The 17,367-nt window shown below is 35.6% G+C and overlaps 2 protein-coding genes across 2 annotated transcripts in view; both read right to left on the bottom strand.

Moving 5' to 3' along the window:
- Nucleotides 1–6,988: 6,988 nt before the first annotated feature.
- LOC117173027 lies at nt 6,989–7,538 on the bottom strand. Its single transcript, XM_033361385.1, has one exon. The coding sequence runs from the start codon at nt 7,509–7,511 to the stop codon at nt 7,020–7,022; it is 492 nt and encodes a 163-aa protein (XP_033217276.1). The 5' UTR covers nt 7,512–7,538; the 3' UTR covers nt 6,989–7,019.
- The window catches only part of LOC117173026 (proton channel OtopLc-like), a 150,658-nt gene continuing 140,715 nt past the window's right edge, over nt 7,425–17,367 (bottom strand). Inside the window, exons 5-10 of the mRNA XM_033361384.1 lie at nt 14,861–15,018; nt 11,412–11,628; nt 11,163–11,325; nt 10,886–10,968; nt 8,360–9,137; nt 7,425–7,539 (exon numbers count right to left, since the gene is read on the bottom strand). Of these exons, the coding sequence (XP_033217275.1) occupies nt 8,392–9,137; nt 10,886–10,968; nt 11,163–11,325; nt 11,412–11,628; nt 14,861–15,018 (1,367 nt within the window). The 3' untranslated portion in view covers nt 7,425–7,539; nt 8,360–8,391. The remainder of the gene's footprint in view (nt 7,540–8,359; nt 9,138–10,885; nt 10,969–11,162; nt 11,326–11,411; nt 11,629–14,860; nt 15,019–17,367) is intronic.

Genomic DNA, 17,367 nt, shown 5'->3' on the forward strand with positions numbered 1-17,367 from the left:
GGTCTTACTTATAAAATACCTAACTGGAAAAAGATTTAAGTTTCCTTGTCCATTTGCATACAAGGAAATCTGCAGTTGATCATTAAACAAAAGCTCATATTGCTATTTATTTTCCTCAGTCAAATGAGGACGTTTGAATAAATTCCAGTCATAATAAAATTAAAATTCGCTTTTTTTTTCCTAGTGATAAAGGTTAATACTGATTTATTCGATGATAAAATTTAAAAAAATCCAATCACATGAAATATTACATGATAAATATAATGTAATATAAAATAAGCTTGATTTCAACTTTAAAAAATGCTAAGTTAACTTTTTTAATTATAAAATCATTCAGGTAACAATGTGTAATTCTAAAATCTTTTATTGTACAAATTTTTCATTGTAGTTCATTATTAATAAGGTTTTTTTAAAGGTTTCGAAGACTTAAACAATTAAAAATTAATATCATTTGGAATTAAAATCTTTAGCTAAATATAAAACTTTGAGCGTTACAGTTGAGCAATTATTTATTTGGAAAATTTCGAATAAGTTTAGGAGACATTTGCAAACTTTGAAAAGATTCAAACTTAATTTAAAACTTGAAATGATTTTAAAAAAATGTAAAAAAAAGTATAGATTTTTAAAGGTTTCGTGATAAAAGTTTGAATCCTTTAAGGATTTTTAAACGTTTTAAGATAATGAACAAATTTTCCTAAGATTCTTGGAAAAATTGATTTTTTTTGTAAAAAAATTTGTAACACAATATCGATTTTTGAAGGTCTCGAAACAAAATTTAATAGCCTTTTAACAATTTTGAAAAGTTATTAATTCCGACACAAGTTTAAGTAATTTTTAGAGATATGCGTTTCGTAGCATTGCAAAGATTACAAAACATTATTAAGAGCTGGAAAAGATTTCAAAATATTTTGAACAAAACGGAGATCTTTAAGATTAAGAATAAAAATTCGAGTAGCTTATAAAGCATTTTGAAAGGTTTAAGAAAAATATAAAAATTTCATTAAGATCCCTAGGAAAATTGAAAATTATTTTTTATTTTTAAATATTTTAAACAGAATAGTTTAAAAGATTCCAGAAGAATAACAAAATTTTAAAAATAAATAAAAAGTGAAGCATTATTAATTCGGACCTGGGAAATTGAAAATAAATTGAAAAAAAATTGAACAATTATTTATTTAGATAAAATTCAGTTAAGTTTAGCAGATGTTTAGAAGCATTAAAAAGTTACAAAATAATTAAAAGTTTGAAAAGATTAAAAAAAATTGGAACAAAACGTAGATTCTTGGAAATTTAGAACAAAAACTTGAGTAGCTTTTTAAGAATTTGGAAAGGTTTAAAAATATATAAAAACTTAATTAAGATCCCTAGGAAAATTGAAAATGAGTTTTTATTTTGAAATCTTCTTTTGAACAGAATATTTAAAAAGACTTTACGAAATAAACAGGTGCCATACGTGGTGGCGAAACATGGAAGCTTAAAAATCCCATACCAATAGTATTGGGAACACCAACGCCCTCTGAAGCAGGAACCTTTCTATTGATTCGGACAAAATTCAAGTAAGTTTAAGAGATATGTATTTAGAAGCGTTAAAAAGATTCCAAAATAATTGAAAGCTTGAAAAGGTTTCAAAGAATCTTGAACAAAATGTAGATTTTTAAAGATTTCGAAGAAAAACATCACTACCGTTTTAAGCATTTTGGTAGGTTTCAAAAAAATACAAAATTTTATTCAGATCTTTGGGAAACGTCGCATCGAAATCCTCGGAGGGATGTAGTCCCCCTCGTAAACTTCTCCATTGACCGTGATAGGTAGGCGCACGCGCGTAGAAACGCAGCAGACTCCACGCGACGGAAGTCAGTGCTGTATGCATGAAAATTGACCGCCTTGTAACGGCCGCTGAAATGTTAGGGCCTTGTGCATTTTAATATACGTCACTACCAGGAGGTGTAGCTAGATTTGTTTCTGCGACCTGCCTGATCGAAAGTGGAGACCCGGTCCGTCCCGATCCGACGAGTTCTACTGTATTAGGATCTCTAGGTAACGCGGGTCTTCTGGATCCCTGGGACGAGGTCACTCCCGGACCGATATCCAGTTTTTGTAATCGAGACAGGAATGACCTACGGCCCGCACAGCGACCAAGAAACAACCATCCGTTGGTATGGTGGCCTACGAACGGGTATTCATTGGGAGTTTCACCCAATGTGCCCGTGGCAGTTTGGCACTTAGGAGTATAAAGGTGTCCTAACTGCCTCTAGATGACATCTTACGATCTCCCCCTGAATGCTTACTTACTTAATACTCTTACTCCTGCATGCGGGGCTCTGGTAGGAAGGAACTATTATTTCCCTAGCGTCTCCTAGGATCAAATATGCAACACACAAACAAAACACAAAAAACTCAAAATCACCTAAAAAAAAAAAGAAAGAAGGAAGGGAGGTGGTGGAGAGAGGTTGGACTGGAACGCATCTAACCTAACTTGTCCCTCCCAATCTGCCTCTCCGTTAATACAAATTCAGCAGGAGGCTGTGCCCACAGCTCCTCCGGAAGCTGAGGGATTGAAGGCCCATTTGAATGGGGCTATGGAAACGGAAACGGCCAATTAGTTTCCCCACAATAAGAATGGCACCAACGGTTCCCTGAAGGGGAAGCTGAGGAGGCAAGCTCAGCAGGTTAGTAAAGCAGCTGCGGGGCTGGAACATCGACGACTACAATGTCGGTAATCAGCACTGAGGCCCAGAAGAGAGGTAGGAGGTCAGAGGACACCCCACAGGTGTGACTAAGCCTATGAAGAGACACAAGACGGCCCAGCAGTTGGCGAAAAGGAAGACGCCGAGGGCTGGATTGACATCTGCGCAGAGGAAAAAATCTCTGACGATGATGGTGGCGAATACGAGCTATCAGGACTCGCTGCTCGCCATGGAGTAATTTGAGCTCTTCAGGGAGGTCACCTGGAGAGCGCTCTAAAAGGTGTTTCAAGATCAATGGCCAAAATTCGAGTCCTCCTTCTGTAGGGGAAAGGTCTTCGTATTTGTCGCAGCCCACCCAGCAATCAAAATTTGGCTGCATAACACAGTGGTCAAGACAAGGCCTTGAGAATGTTCAAATCTTAAGGTAGATGGGGTTGAGGTACTCTAAAAGATGACGAGAGCTACGGTGTGGTTCCAAAGTAAGCTGGAAGATCCGTCTGTAGTCCTTCGGCCGTTGGAGGGATTCAACCCCTCAGTAAACACAGCGTCTTGGCGAATAATCAGTCACGATCGGCCTCAGGAAGAAGACACAGAGAGGATACCAAGCAGCTCCTGTTTGTGCCAATTCCTAAGACTCAGGTGAGGGCTCTTAAGGTAATGATCTACTGGAATATTTAATCATTACTGATTTAGATATTCGTAACACGGCGAAGTTTCGTAACTCGGTCAGGGAAGCGGTCATAGACATCACTCTCTGTACCGGCAGAACCTTAGACGGGTCCACTCTCTCAGATGACTTACAGATAGAGTTCTAGTTGGAATCCATCGTACCCGCGGACCATAAGTAGGCCAGAAATCTAAGAAGAACGGACTGGGACAAATTTTCCATGGAAATAAGGAGTGTAGCACTCTCAGAGGTGACCAGGTCAATTAGAGACGTGGACACTCTGGAGATGGCAGTCATGATTTTCACGCCGGCCATCAAATCTAATTATAAAATTATTTGCAGGCCTACAAGAGTTTGAAAGGTTGGGGAGACGCACTGGTGGAATGAGAAACGCGAAAGGCTTCGCAGGGAAACCAGAGACAGGCTTAGACATGCCAGTACTGGCAAAAAGGATAAACTATGGACCTCATTTACGACGATAAGGGATGAATAAAGGATACAATACGCAAGGCGAAACAAGAAAGCTGGACCAACTTTTGTATAGACATCGAAAAAGTAGCAGTGGTGACTAGACTGGACAATCTGCTTTCTCGAAACACGGATGATATTTTCCGCACTCTGAAATTTCACGAGGAGATCTTGGTTCACCTGCTCGAGGCACATTTTCCGGATTTTATGAGGTCTGGAAAAAGGGGGTGACACCTCTGTGCCAACCATAGCCGCATGTAGAGTAACTGGGCCCGAAACGGCGGCTTGAGCGTCCGGGTTGCGTAACGACCTTAGCGCGTGGACGCACCCAGCATAGTAGACAAGATAGGGAGTAACGCGTTGCTACGGGCCGAGTTGATTGGACATGACGGCAGTCTAAAAATAATTTGTCCAATTCACTCGGCCCGTAACAACGCGTTATCCCCTCTCTTGCCTACTAGGCTGGCTGATACCACGCACTAAGTTCGTTATGCAATCCGGACTCTCAATTGGTAAACCAGATATAAATAAATGTGTCTGACATTTTTTTTCACTTTTGAACGAGCCATCGCGGTAAACAAATATATATCAAACGTTATTCCCCTCGACCTCAGGCTTATCCCTCGGAAATTGTGAACAAAATTTAGTTCCGCGCAATAAAAAACGCGAAATATGATGAAAATCTTGAAAGAAAATATTGGACAAAAACAGAAGGACAACCATCGAAAAAGAAGGACATATCCTTCCAAAGAAGGACGTCTTTGTCATCCTAGTACGCTGGTGTGTTGTCATGATTGAACAGGATTTTTTGGTTGGTCAATTTTGGATGTTTTTCTTGTGTCTCAGTTTTCAAACGGTCAAATTAAAATGCATACAGGGTTTGTATAAAAAGTATCAGTAAAATTTGGGGAAAAATAGATTTATTTCAGATATTGCTACAAAACCTTAAAATTCTGCAAAGTACATCCCTTGAGCGTCGACACACTTTTGGCAGCGGCTTTCCCACGACTCGATGGGTCCTTGCTAGGAGGAACAGGGAAGCTTCTTAAGGGTACGCGAACCAGCTTCTTTGGCGACATTTAGGGCGCCATGGTGGTGAATCAAAAAAAGTCTGATAGGGCCAAGTCGGGATTGTAATTGGGTTGGTGAATCGTCGCGATGCCGTTTTGCGTGAGGTAGTTCGTCACCTTCGGGACGAGTTTGGTGCAGATTTTCCGCATCGCCAAATTATTAGTGATAATGAGGTGCAATCTCATCTTATCAATCTCAATTCGATCTGCGATCATGTGCACACCTCCACACTGTATCGGCCATCTTTGAAGAGCCTGTGCCACTTAAAATTACAGTTTATGACATGGTTTCATCCTTGAACACTTGGCGAATCATGCCCAACGTCTCCGTAGTCGATTTCCCCAGTCCAACACAAAAATTGATGTACCGCTGTTCAATTGTTTGCAGCATTTCGAGCTTTCAAAGAGTCACACGATAGGGGTCCACTTAAAACTCAATCTAGCTTTAACAAACGCTCGGAGGCGACGTTACGTCAGAAAAAAATTGTTTCTGAAATTTTGTATACAAACCCTGTAGTATACACCTGTAATAGTTTACACTTTCCCAAATAGTTGATGAAGATTATTCCTTGCGAATACCAAAAGACAGTCGCCATAACCTTCGCGGCTGAAATAACGGCCTTCTCCTTATTTGGTGCAAATTCGACTCTTGGCAACATTGGGGAGCCATCATTTGAACTGTTCCTTGGTTTTTGTGGTGCAGTGCTGTATCCATATTTCATCCACAGTGATGACGCGACGCCTAAAGTCGGCACCCATCTTGCTGATAGCTTTCTCACTCCTAAATGTTCATGAAAAATATCATATACCTGTTCCTTTAAGATGCCCACAGTACTACCAATTTCACGCATCTTCATTATTCTATCATCCATTACCACTTATAAACAGTTCTAATAGAAGGTGAAAAATCACCATAATGTTATTATCAATATCTTCACTTTAGTCTCTTGTTGCTTTATGTCTTTCATAAAGTAATGTTTGATCGACACAGGACATTCTGTCATCCATTTTTTGGAAATCACTTAATTTACTCAATATACAAAGATAAAACGTAGAAAAAAGTTAAAAGTAAAAATACTATACATCTAATTCGTATAAAAAAAATGTTGAGCTGACCCACGGAAATGGGAAATAATAAAAAATATTTACAGAAAAATACAAATAAGTTTAAACTAATTACTTTATTATTGAACCTATCACAAGTTACAATAATATTCTCTAAAATATAAACGTCCTTTCTGTAATATGTATAGAAATCTTCACAATTCTTCAACTAGAACAAGATGTGGAAAGAAAAAACTTTTAAAAATCTAGAGATGCGGTTATTATAAGATAAGTAAATTTAATCAATGGCTGGTCATGACAGTGGAACTGGAATATCTTAATTTATATTTCTTCTTGTAATGCGCTTCCAAATTTTAGATCAGCTTCAAACAAATCTTCCACGTAATTAATTAAAAAATTAAATACTTATATCCTATATATTCTATTACTTATTTATAATATTCTGTACATATCTTCGAATGCTTTAGAGAATTAAACTACATATTGCACGTAAACTCACAAATCATGGTTCAGAATTCAGGAGGAATTTTAAAATTAAAATCGTTCAAAATGGAAAATAGACTCTTTCGTATCAGTGTTCTTCAAACGAAAAAATATCTTCCGAAAATTCCGAACCAAAGATGGTGATCGTAAAACGTATAGACATAAAATTTTGTACAAAATAAATTATGACCCTAAAATAAGCATTCAGGATCTTCAAGCTATCAAATCCATCATATAAATTAATTACAACATGAAAAAGAATTATTCTTAGGTTTATCCTTTTATGTTACAAAAAAATTAGAACATCCTCTTGTCTTCAGCAGTATAGCTATAGGATAGAAGACTTATAGGCCAATTCCTGTCACAATTACTTCACTGGATCTTCCGCGGCTGGGCTTCATCAATTTTAATTTCCCGTACTTAAACTAATTAATTTATGAGTAGTGGTGGACAACCAATATTAGATGATAGTTCCATGGTCGGCAAATGAAAGTTACCTACAGTCAGTAATTTAGCACAAAATAGAACCTTGCTCGGTCGGTAAGCGTTCTAGGTCCATCATAGCAGATATCGGCTTTTTTAAGATGGTCGAATTTTTAGCATGTGCAAGTAGGGATGCCATGGCACTTTTCTAAAGGTGGAGGTTCTCGTATCTTCACTGAAGAAGTATTCTTGATTTTGTTTGTTCATCGATTCCTCGAGACAGATAACAGCTTCCTCATTAAAACTGGATACTCGCCGGTGTTTTTTCAACTCAGAGGCTGAGGGTTCCGCGATATTCCAGTTCTTGAAGCCAGGGTCGCTAACTACTCGACGATGTCGGCAATGATGAAATTGGGAGCAATTTGTTTTTCTCCTGGGGGGTGGCATCGCGTAATCCAGATTGTGAGGATGCATCACGGGTTGGTCGATCGGAATAGTAGGATCCGTGTCCAGGTAAAGCCAACTGGCACTTTCCATATAGGGATGAAGGTATGGAGTTGCTTCCAAGGTTACCGAGTTTTTGCAGAGAGGGGTTTTTGATCCTCTGCGTCGCGGATTCCGGATACTTTTCTGGAACCTCAAGGTCATTTTTCTGCGATGGTGTCTCAGTTTTGATCTGGAGAAATAAACAAAACAATTGTGTTAATGTTGTTTATTTGTTGTAAGATTTATAGTTTTGTATGGAAAAACTTTAATAGAAACAAGACATTCAGTATCTTTTCACCCCGTTTTATCACTTACTCCTCATCCTAACATAATAAAATATTTTTCTATCCCACTTTATCACTTTGTCCTATTCCTCTTTCCAGATGTGTTATCATTTTCTATCCCTTATCACCTTTTATCTGATTTTACTTTTCTCTATCTATACTTTCATATCCAGGTTTATAACTTTTCAGTGTTTCGTAGCTCCGAGCAGAAAATCTTATGGTTTCGGTCCAGTGTCAGTCCTCCTTCTTGCTTTTTTCCCGGTAGAGGAAGTGATTGGAGAGGATGTAGGAAAAGTGAAGGATGGGTTAGTGGGGTCGTAGTGACAGGCAGGGGTGAAGGAGGGGAAGTGAGGACAAGTTGGAGATGTAGTCGAAGGATGCCGGGTAAGGGTGGGAGGAGGGAAGGGCGGAATTATAGGAGGGGAAGTAGGAGACAGGCTGAGGAATAGGGGTGAGATCGTATGGGAGGTGAGGAAGATTATGAAATTCTTTTTTTTTCATTTTCTATCTTGTTCCACTATTGTTATGTTTTTCCTCCTATTATCCCGAATTCTTCTCTAACAAATTTATCTACTTCAATCCAGTTTATCATTTTTCTTCCCTATTTTTTGTGGAGTAGTATTAACCTTCACTAGATCATATTTGCAAATTTTCCCATCTAAAAAATTGGTTTTTATACAGGTTGGAAGTAAAATAGATCCAATAATTGAATTAAACTTAACCAACCTGGATTTAAGCCCTCTGGACTTTCCGCGTCGTCAGTTAAGCGGATGATCTCCTCTCGGTGTCCTGTAGCACTTGTTCCAGGCCTCCAGAAGCAAAACACAACTATGAAATCTGTAAAAAATGAGCAAGGGAAGTCCGATCCTAGAGATGATTCCCCAAGCGAGGACACCAAAGAACCTGAGTTGGAGTTCCTGAGAAATCCAGTTATGTGTGATAACTGTATCGAATGCCCACAAAACAGCGTTGCTAAAAAGGAGGAAGGTGATGACCTGCCTTGCTGGTTTCGCCATCATCTGGTATCTAGTGATGCAGGACCTTTTGGAAGCTTCTGCCATTAAAGTACTTTGAGCGTAGCTCTGAATTAGCTGAAGAACTGATGCAGAGAGCAACATTATATATCTTCCTTGAGACTCCTCATTTTCTGTCCAATTTAGGGAACAGATGCAAACGACAATTGTGAAGACGGAGTAGAGTTGGATTCCGAAAAGTGAAACGTTTGAGAGTAAATTGTCGAGAGCTGCTGGAGCTCTCGTTACAATCGACATTTGACGAATTTGAACCAATCCACTAGCTGTCATCAAACCACTGAGACTCAGGATAGCAATGAGGGTTCCACAGGTCAACCAGGATAGCGTCGCTGGAGGAAAATTTTCATCTTCTCTGACTACCAAAAAGATGAGAATCACGACGATTCCAGCAACCATGCAGAGAATTCCGAGGAAGAGACCTTTGCTTGATCCATCGCAGCTGACTCTGCCGTGCGTTGCCACTTCTTTGACTGTGAATGAGTTTTTAAAAGTAATTTTTGTCTTATTTAAATAAATATCTTAAATTTTAATCCCCTTTTAGGGTTCCGGAGCAACAAGCAGAAATCCTTATAGTTTCGGTCAAGTGTCCGTCCGTCTGTCCATTGTACTTTTTCGCCGGAAGGGGCAGGACGGGGAAGGGTGGAAAAGTGCGGAGAGGGGTATTATTAGGAAAGTTAGGGTAACCTGGGAAGGGGAAGTGAGGGGTGGCAAAGTAGTGGTTGCAATGAGCAAGATAATAGGTAAAGGAAGGGCAAGGGAAAATAGTGGAAGGGATGGAAAGTGGAGGGTGAAGTAAGGGAAGATATATTAGGAGAATGTAAGCGAGGGATAATGAGTGGAAGGGAATTATGGGAGGAAGGAAAGGAGGTATGCGAAAGAAAGAAAAGCATGGGAAGGGGCAATTTTAATGAATGAATTAACGTCTTAATAGTTTACGAGATCCCTTTTTGCAGACGCACACAGTTGGGTATAGCCATATCACAAGATTCAAAACAACATTTGGACCGCAGTTTTTGAACAATTTCTATATTTTTAAAATTTATTATTAAATTTTAGAGAAATTTGTAAGAGCCGATTTTTTATTTGACATTTATTTTGTTGAATGACAAATTTTGATTACTAAATATTACTGCCAACATACTAAGTGAAATGAAGAGAAACATACTTTTTTTCTCTTTATAAATTCCGACACTGTACATTTGTTTATATATTTTGTTTATCAGGTTAACATATAATATATCTGTATCAAACTGAACGCCGATTATTCCTTTAAAAAATCTACAATCAGTCAAGAATTGCGATTTAAATGTTTTTTTGAACCTTGTTTTTTACCGAATTTCCAGAATACTTTAATATTCTTTAATTAATATTATCGTAATAAAACGTGACACCCCCAAAAATACTAATAATCAGGAATTTACCATTCATAATCCTCTACAGCCTCTATTTCTTAACGGATTTTGATGAATTTTTTTTTAGAATATGTAGTAAATTTCTAATTTTGACCACTGTTTCGGTTTTACATTGATGAGCGGAAGTTGCCGCTCGTGCATGAAAAGCGCCAGCAGCGTCGTGGAAAGGCGCAGTGCGCGGGTATTCCCTTGCGTAAACTGCGCAGTATTATATATTCCAATTGGAAACGGTTTAGACGACCCTGACTGTTTACACCTAGATCTATCCGATTCGTGGCAAAGGTTATTTGCAGGCAACCCCCAACCCTGGACTGAAACCGAGGTTTTGGTGTACTTACGACTTCATTCCGTAATCAGTTTTATTTCTCTTTTTAATAGGCAGCACCAAACAAGTTTTTTGGCGCAACAAAAACTTTTAAAATGATTAAAACTGTTAAAAAGTCCGTTTCTGCGGCAAGCTGGCAATCATTCTTTCACGCTCTTTCCGAGGCGAAAGTTTCAATCCACCCCAACAGTTCTACGCGTCTTTAACCAACCTCCCGCTCGTCGGCCTCTCATGGCCTACGGAAGTAGGTTTAACGTTTCATGATCGTGAATTATCAATTATTATTTCAATAATAATATATTTTTAAACATTTGAAAAATTGTTTTAATTGCGTAGTATATAATGAGAATATCTTTTTAATTAGGTGCTTCCTGCTTTAAAAAATAGGCGTATCAACCTTGAAACCCACTCAATTGAAAAAAGGAATTATTTTTAAGATACATCGTATTAAATTAATAATTTTTATATAAATAATACTCACTGCTGTGAAATTTGTGTTTATGTGAGTGACGACCGCGTCCAACATTTTGACCCATTACAAAAGTCACAGCTGCCGCTATTAAACTAAAAAATTGAATTTATATAGGGAGAGTGGTATATACTGGATAAGGCGTACTTCTTCATAATAATGATACATACAGTTAATGCATTAGGACAGTTTTTAACAAGAAGTATAGTAGTTTACAAGAAGTTATTATTTTGATTTTCAATAATAAATTTAGCAGGATAATTTACATTCAGTATAAAAAATATCTTACCTGAACTGAACAATAAATGGGTATAAATAAGGTAAACTGGAGGTCCACAACTGGCCCAGAGAACTGCCATTTAGACAATTTTGCAAAGCTACAACTTGAGAAATTTGCTCCTTAGAAATTGGTTCGTACGTTTTGTAAACATCATCACTAATGACTTCTTCGCCTAATTTAAAAAGAAAAAATACAGTTATTGTATTTATGAAATGCAATCGTTAATTATGTGTAGAATATTAAATTATTTTTGAGGACCTAGAACATCTCTCGTGTGCCTCGTCAAAGAAAGAGGAAACCCTCGCAGATGTAAAGGGGAGGAAGAAGTTTGAAGACCTCTTTGAGCTAGATGGACAAAATAAGTCCATTCTAAAGCAGAATCCCAAATTACTAAGCGAGCCCACACAGCAATATTTGTTGCAGCCAGGTGAGTAAAACCAAATCTCGCTGCTAGTCCAAATCTCTCTACGAGAACCTTGAATTGTTAAAGAATAAACCAATTAAAAAGAGGACACATTAAAAGGGAAAGATGGGACAATATTAGGAACAGGCAAAGTGTATTCACTAGTATATACAGACGACGCAGTAGTAGCGGATGACAAAAGAGGGATGAATCTGATGAGCAAAGTGTTCGGAGAGTATGTCAGAATAAAGGGTCTAACAGTGATAATGAATAAGACTAAAAATATATATGTTCAAAAATAAAAATGATGGTTAGAGGGTGGAGGGGTTTTGCTATCTAGGATTTTGGTACCAAGCTAGAGGAAGAACCGAGCTGCAGATGAGGAAGAGATTATAATGCGCTAGTAAATTAATGCGAGAAGTGTGGGGTATAGGTAAAAGAAGGTTCGAGGACGACTGGAGGATGAGAGTGCCCAGTAAATGAAAAAAGATTAAAGAAAGAATTCAAATTTGATAGGAGAGAACCAGGATTTAAATCTGATTTGTGAAACTTTCTGGATTCATGAGTGTTTTGGTAGATCAGAATTACGTTGAATCCCGAATATAATGATTAGAAAGCAGCCTGGCCCAGGTTCTGGCCACTCATATAGGCGACCTTGAAGTATTATAAGTATACGCTAGATGGCGCAGCGTTGCTTCTGCTCACACTCCGCAAACCCATATCCCTTAGCAACCATCGAAACACCATGTTTGTTGTTGCCGGTAATCACCTGTTGTAAAGCTTGAACCGGCTTTGAGGTTATTTTAATATGGTTCAAATAAAAAATGCAAATTAACTCTTTAAACGATCTTCTATTTCTTCGTGAAACACACTTTTATGAATAAAGCAATAAAAAACAAATAGAAACACATAAATAATTATTCTAATAATTATTTATGATTTTCTATTCATTTTTCTTTTTGCTTTTTTCATCTCGTTTACTGTTAAAGTTAATTATCTGAAAAGTGTCTGGAAGGAATGTGACGTCATGAATGATCTTATCTTAGGGATCGGAGTATACGCTAGATGGCGTCTATGATTCTCCATTTAGAAAGCATTGAGTGTCCAAAGGCTGGCCTGGCCTTCGCAGTGAGCAGATCAAATGCGCGTTGGGTTTCAAACGACCCATGATAACTTTAATGTCGATGCAAACTCATTTTGAGCGCCAGGGTACGTTTTTAAATTTTTATGAAGTGTATGAATATTTTCGAAAGTGCATGTGTATAATTTTGTACACAAATAAAATTGGTATAAACAGAAATATATCGAGTTATTTCTTGAAACTTCAAATTTCCTCATTTGAAAAAGCTGCTAATTGACACCAAATACTTAAGCATTTCTTTTGTACCCATCGAGTTCGTGATTTTTTTTTTAAACACGCTTCTTGAACTTTACTATGCCATTTGAAAAATTCAAATATTTCAATTTTTTTTTAAAGTTATGAATTTTGTTGTAAATGTCTGTATTTTCAGGAGGTAGGTGTGTTTACCATTAAAAATAAAATATTTGTTTAAATTTTTGTGCAATCTTTATTATATTTCCAAAAAGAGGGAGTATTCAAGAGTGTACAGGAATTTTATCAGATTTTTTTATTGATAATTAAGCATTTTAAAATATCTTGGGTCTAAAACGACCCACGATTAACTGAGAAGGTTTCAAAAAAGGCGATAAACTGATCGGGTTAAATTCCACATTTAGTATTCCCTGACTGCATTGAATTCAGTTACTGTCAATACGCCTAAGCTCTGTTCTTACCTAAGAATTCAGTTGTATTGCACCAATAGAGAAGGATTCGAATTTTATATCAGTCTCTTCCTTTCAAACACAGAAAAGGGGTTTCAGAAACCAGATTCCAATTACGTTTAATTCTTTTGAATCTGTCTGCGTTTACTGGGTGTGGATGCTCATGTTAGTATGGTCATTGTTAAGTTATGAATTGGAAATTCGGGGATAAAGAGCATAAGAGAGTGGAAATTCTGCATGAGAGATTTTTGAGATGGGTCATGGGACTGAGTTTGAGCTGTTCAGGTTATATGCCAAGGGAAGAAATAGGATGAGAGAAAATGATTGTCAGGCAACTGAAGAGAACCTGGAATTTTGAATCGAAATTAAGAAAGAGATAGAGAAACAGAATCGCACAAGCGTGTGTCTGGGAGGTTATCGATAAAGAGAGGATGAATGGGACGTTTGAAATGGGAGGAAGAGAAATATGAAATGAGGTTTGAATGTGGTATGCAAGCTAGATATAGAGAGTGGCAGAATATAGAAGAAGAGATTACGGCAAGGAAAGGAAAGATAAAAAAAATCGCGATTCAATTTGCATCAGCTGGTATTGAATGGTTAAGATTTAGGAGTGACCAGAGTACCTGAAAATGATTAAAAAAGATAGTAAATGGAATAGAGTTATGAGATTCATAATGGAGGAGGGTGTAAAGCATGTAGGTATTGGATAAATGAAGAGAATCTGTGTAGAGTGTGTAGGCATGTGCAGAAAGCATGGGGAGAGAGAGAGAGAGAGAGAGGTGGTGACAGAGAATATGATAAAATACCAAAAAAATTACTTCTAAAAGAGATTTAAGAAGTAGTGTTGCGGAATAAAATTCAATTTTGAGATTGATAGTGGTAAGTGTAAACGGAACCCCAGGGCAAAGCGCTTAGAATTAGGAATAGTAATTGAGACGATATGTAACAAATAGGTTTGCCTCCTTATTTCACACGATACTTTATGTAACAAAGGTATGACTTACAAGTTTATTACGTCTGACATTTGAGGTTAGGTTAATACTGCCATCTTCGAACACGGGCTACTGCGAATGCGCATGCGCGCAGTACGATTATGAGCCCATCACACTCCTGAGAGTATCATGGACTCATTATTGTACTGCGCTGATAAAATTCTTTAAAAATAAAATTCCAAAACAATAATAATACTAGAAACTTATGGTGGTGAAATTCAAAAAGTAATTTTAGATTCGCATTCGATGGCTAATTGTAAAGAAAAGTTTTAGACATGAACTTGATACATCTAATAATGACGATTCTAAATAAAATGTACAAAACCTCTTTTTTTTGTAACGAGAAATACGTGTCATGGGACCTGCGGGACCTCTAAATATTATTTTTTCAAAAACAAAAAAAAACACAATTTTTTGCGAATTCAAACAAATTTTCTGGTGAGAATATGCATGCATTTTTTTCAATTCAATGTATTTTTGATTTGATATTTTATTTTTTCATTTTTTAATATTTTCTGCCGGATACTTACTTGTGAATTAACAAAAAGAAAGTGCATTTGTAGGAAGGTGAAGAGTCCATGAAGAACAGGATGAACAAAAACGATATCACTAAGACAAGATCCCCCTTGCATCATCGAATGCATCGCCATTTCCAGTCCATTGAAGACTAGAGTCGCCAGACCAAAAACTACAAAAAAGTAGAATCCGTTATAGAATGGATCACATACATTTTAATTTATTTTCATTACAAACATTTAAATTATTTACAAAATATAATAATATAATTATTTTAATTTAAATATACCATTTAAAGTGGAGTAAAAATACAATGTTATATATTGGACATTTGGTGCCCACAATATTTTTGGAAATATTGCAAATGCTGAATGTTAGCTGCCATTTTGAATTTTGGCATCACATTTTTTGGCTAATGGATATTTCTGAAACTGGGCAAAACTAATTTTAATAAAACTCTGATATTTTAATTAATTTTTAGTTAATTTTTTATTTAAAAACAAACATAAAATTTTGTTAATATTAAAAGAAAATCGAATCCAGAGATTTGGTATAAAATGTGAGAGAAATCAATTTTTAATTTCGATTAATTGAAAATTGATACGGTTGTGCAATTTTTAAAACGAATTTTATCAACAAATTCACATTTTGGATAATTTTTCAAGGAATGAGCTTCATTTTTGTAAAGAATCATCTAAGCATATTTATCTGATAACTCTTTGCTATAATACTTTTAAGATTTAAGAGAATGATTAATTATCAAACAATTTTAATAAAGCAAATTCAGAATTTGGCTATTTTTTAAACAATACGCTCAATTTTTTTCGGAATTAGCTAAAAATGCCTTCGATTAATTTGCTATGATAATTTGCAAATTCACAAGAATTAATAATTATTTAAGCAAATTTCCTGAAAAAGTACAGATTTAGGGTATTTTTGAACCAAGAGGTACAATTTTTTAACAAAATCAAGAATTTCTTTCCGAAGACTCTTCGCTATGATAGTTTTAAAATTTATAAGAGTTATTAATTATTTAAACAATTTTCGCAGACAAGTAAAAGGTTTGGTGATTTTCCAGCAAATAAGCTAATTTTTTCACGAAATCAACTAAAAATGTTTTTTTTAGATAACTCTTTAAAGTGATATTTTGCAAATTTAATAAAATTTCAATGATTTGAATAATATTCAGAATAGAATTCAGTGTTGGCCTAATTTTCAACGAATCGGCTTAAGTTTCTTTACCCAATTAACTAAGAATGTCTTTTTGATAACTCTTTGTTGCAATACTTTCCAAATTTACAAGAATTATTAATGAATTAATCATTATTCATAAAAAAATCAGAGGTTCTCTATTTTTCAATGAATACGCTCAATATTTGTTTACGAAATCGACTAATGATGTCTTTCCAATAACTCTTTGCTATGATACTTTTAAAATTGACAACAATTATTAATTGGTTAAACAATTTTTATAAAGAACAAAATTATCATAGAATGGAATCTTCTGAAATACATTCTTAGTTTATTCTTTAAACAAAAATTGAGCATATTCGTTGAAAAATAGAAAAATTCTGAATTTCTTCATAAATATTGTTTATTTAAACAACAATTGTTCTCGATGGGGAAAATACCTTCGCTGTGGTATTTTCCCCATCGAGAACAATTGTTGTTTAAATAAATAATATTTATGAAGAAAGAAAAAGTTGAAAATTAGCCAAACACTTAATTTGTTTATGAAAATTGTTTAAGTAATTAATAATTCTTGTAAATTCGCAAAATATTATAGCAAGGAGTCATCAGAAATATATTATTAGTTGTGAATTTGTTTATAAAAATTGTTTAAATAATTACCAAGTAGCATCCATTTTCAATTATTCATAATAAAATATTAATTTCCTTCACACTGTATAACAAAAATCTAGATTCCAATAAGTTAGAAAATATGAAAAACAAATTTTCTTGATTAATTTGTTTATAACGTAATAAGCTTTTTTTATTTATTCTCATGCACTATACATTATTTATAGATAGCTTTAGCACAGATATAAGGCCTTTTTGAGAAAAAATGTGAAATATTGACGAAAAATTAAACTAAAAAATTGTGTGAAATTTTTATGATAAAAATTTTAAAAAATACTATACTGTGATATCAAAGCATATATTTTTGTCTATAGTACGTCCAAGTTTGATTAAAATTCGTTGCACGGTTTCCGATGTTCAGAAATAGAGTTAAGGGCATGTGCCACTTAAATACATAAAATACATAATTTTTAGTGAAATTCCTATTCAAATGAAGTACATAAAGATGGTTTATGGTCTTTTGATACATTTTCCAAAGTTTCAGTTCGATATTTTATTTACAAAAAAGTTCTTAAGTTCAAAGAGAATTCAATAAGCAGAAAAGCGCGGTAGTTCGATAAAACGAGGGTAGTTCAATAAGTCCTTAGAATGACCAACAGATGGCGCGCGAATCGCTCCAAATCATCTGTTTTCAGTCAGCACCACTCCCGACTAGATATAT

This window comes from Belonocnema kinseyi, chromosome 5, assembly GCF_010883055.1.
Source record: "Belonocnema kinseyi isolate 2016_QV_RU_SX_M_011 chromosome 5, B_treatae_v1, whole genome shotgun sequence".
NCBI lineage: Eukaryota > Metazoa > Arthropoda > Insecta > Hymenoptera > Cynipidae > Belonocnema > Belonocnema kinseyi.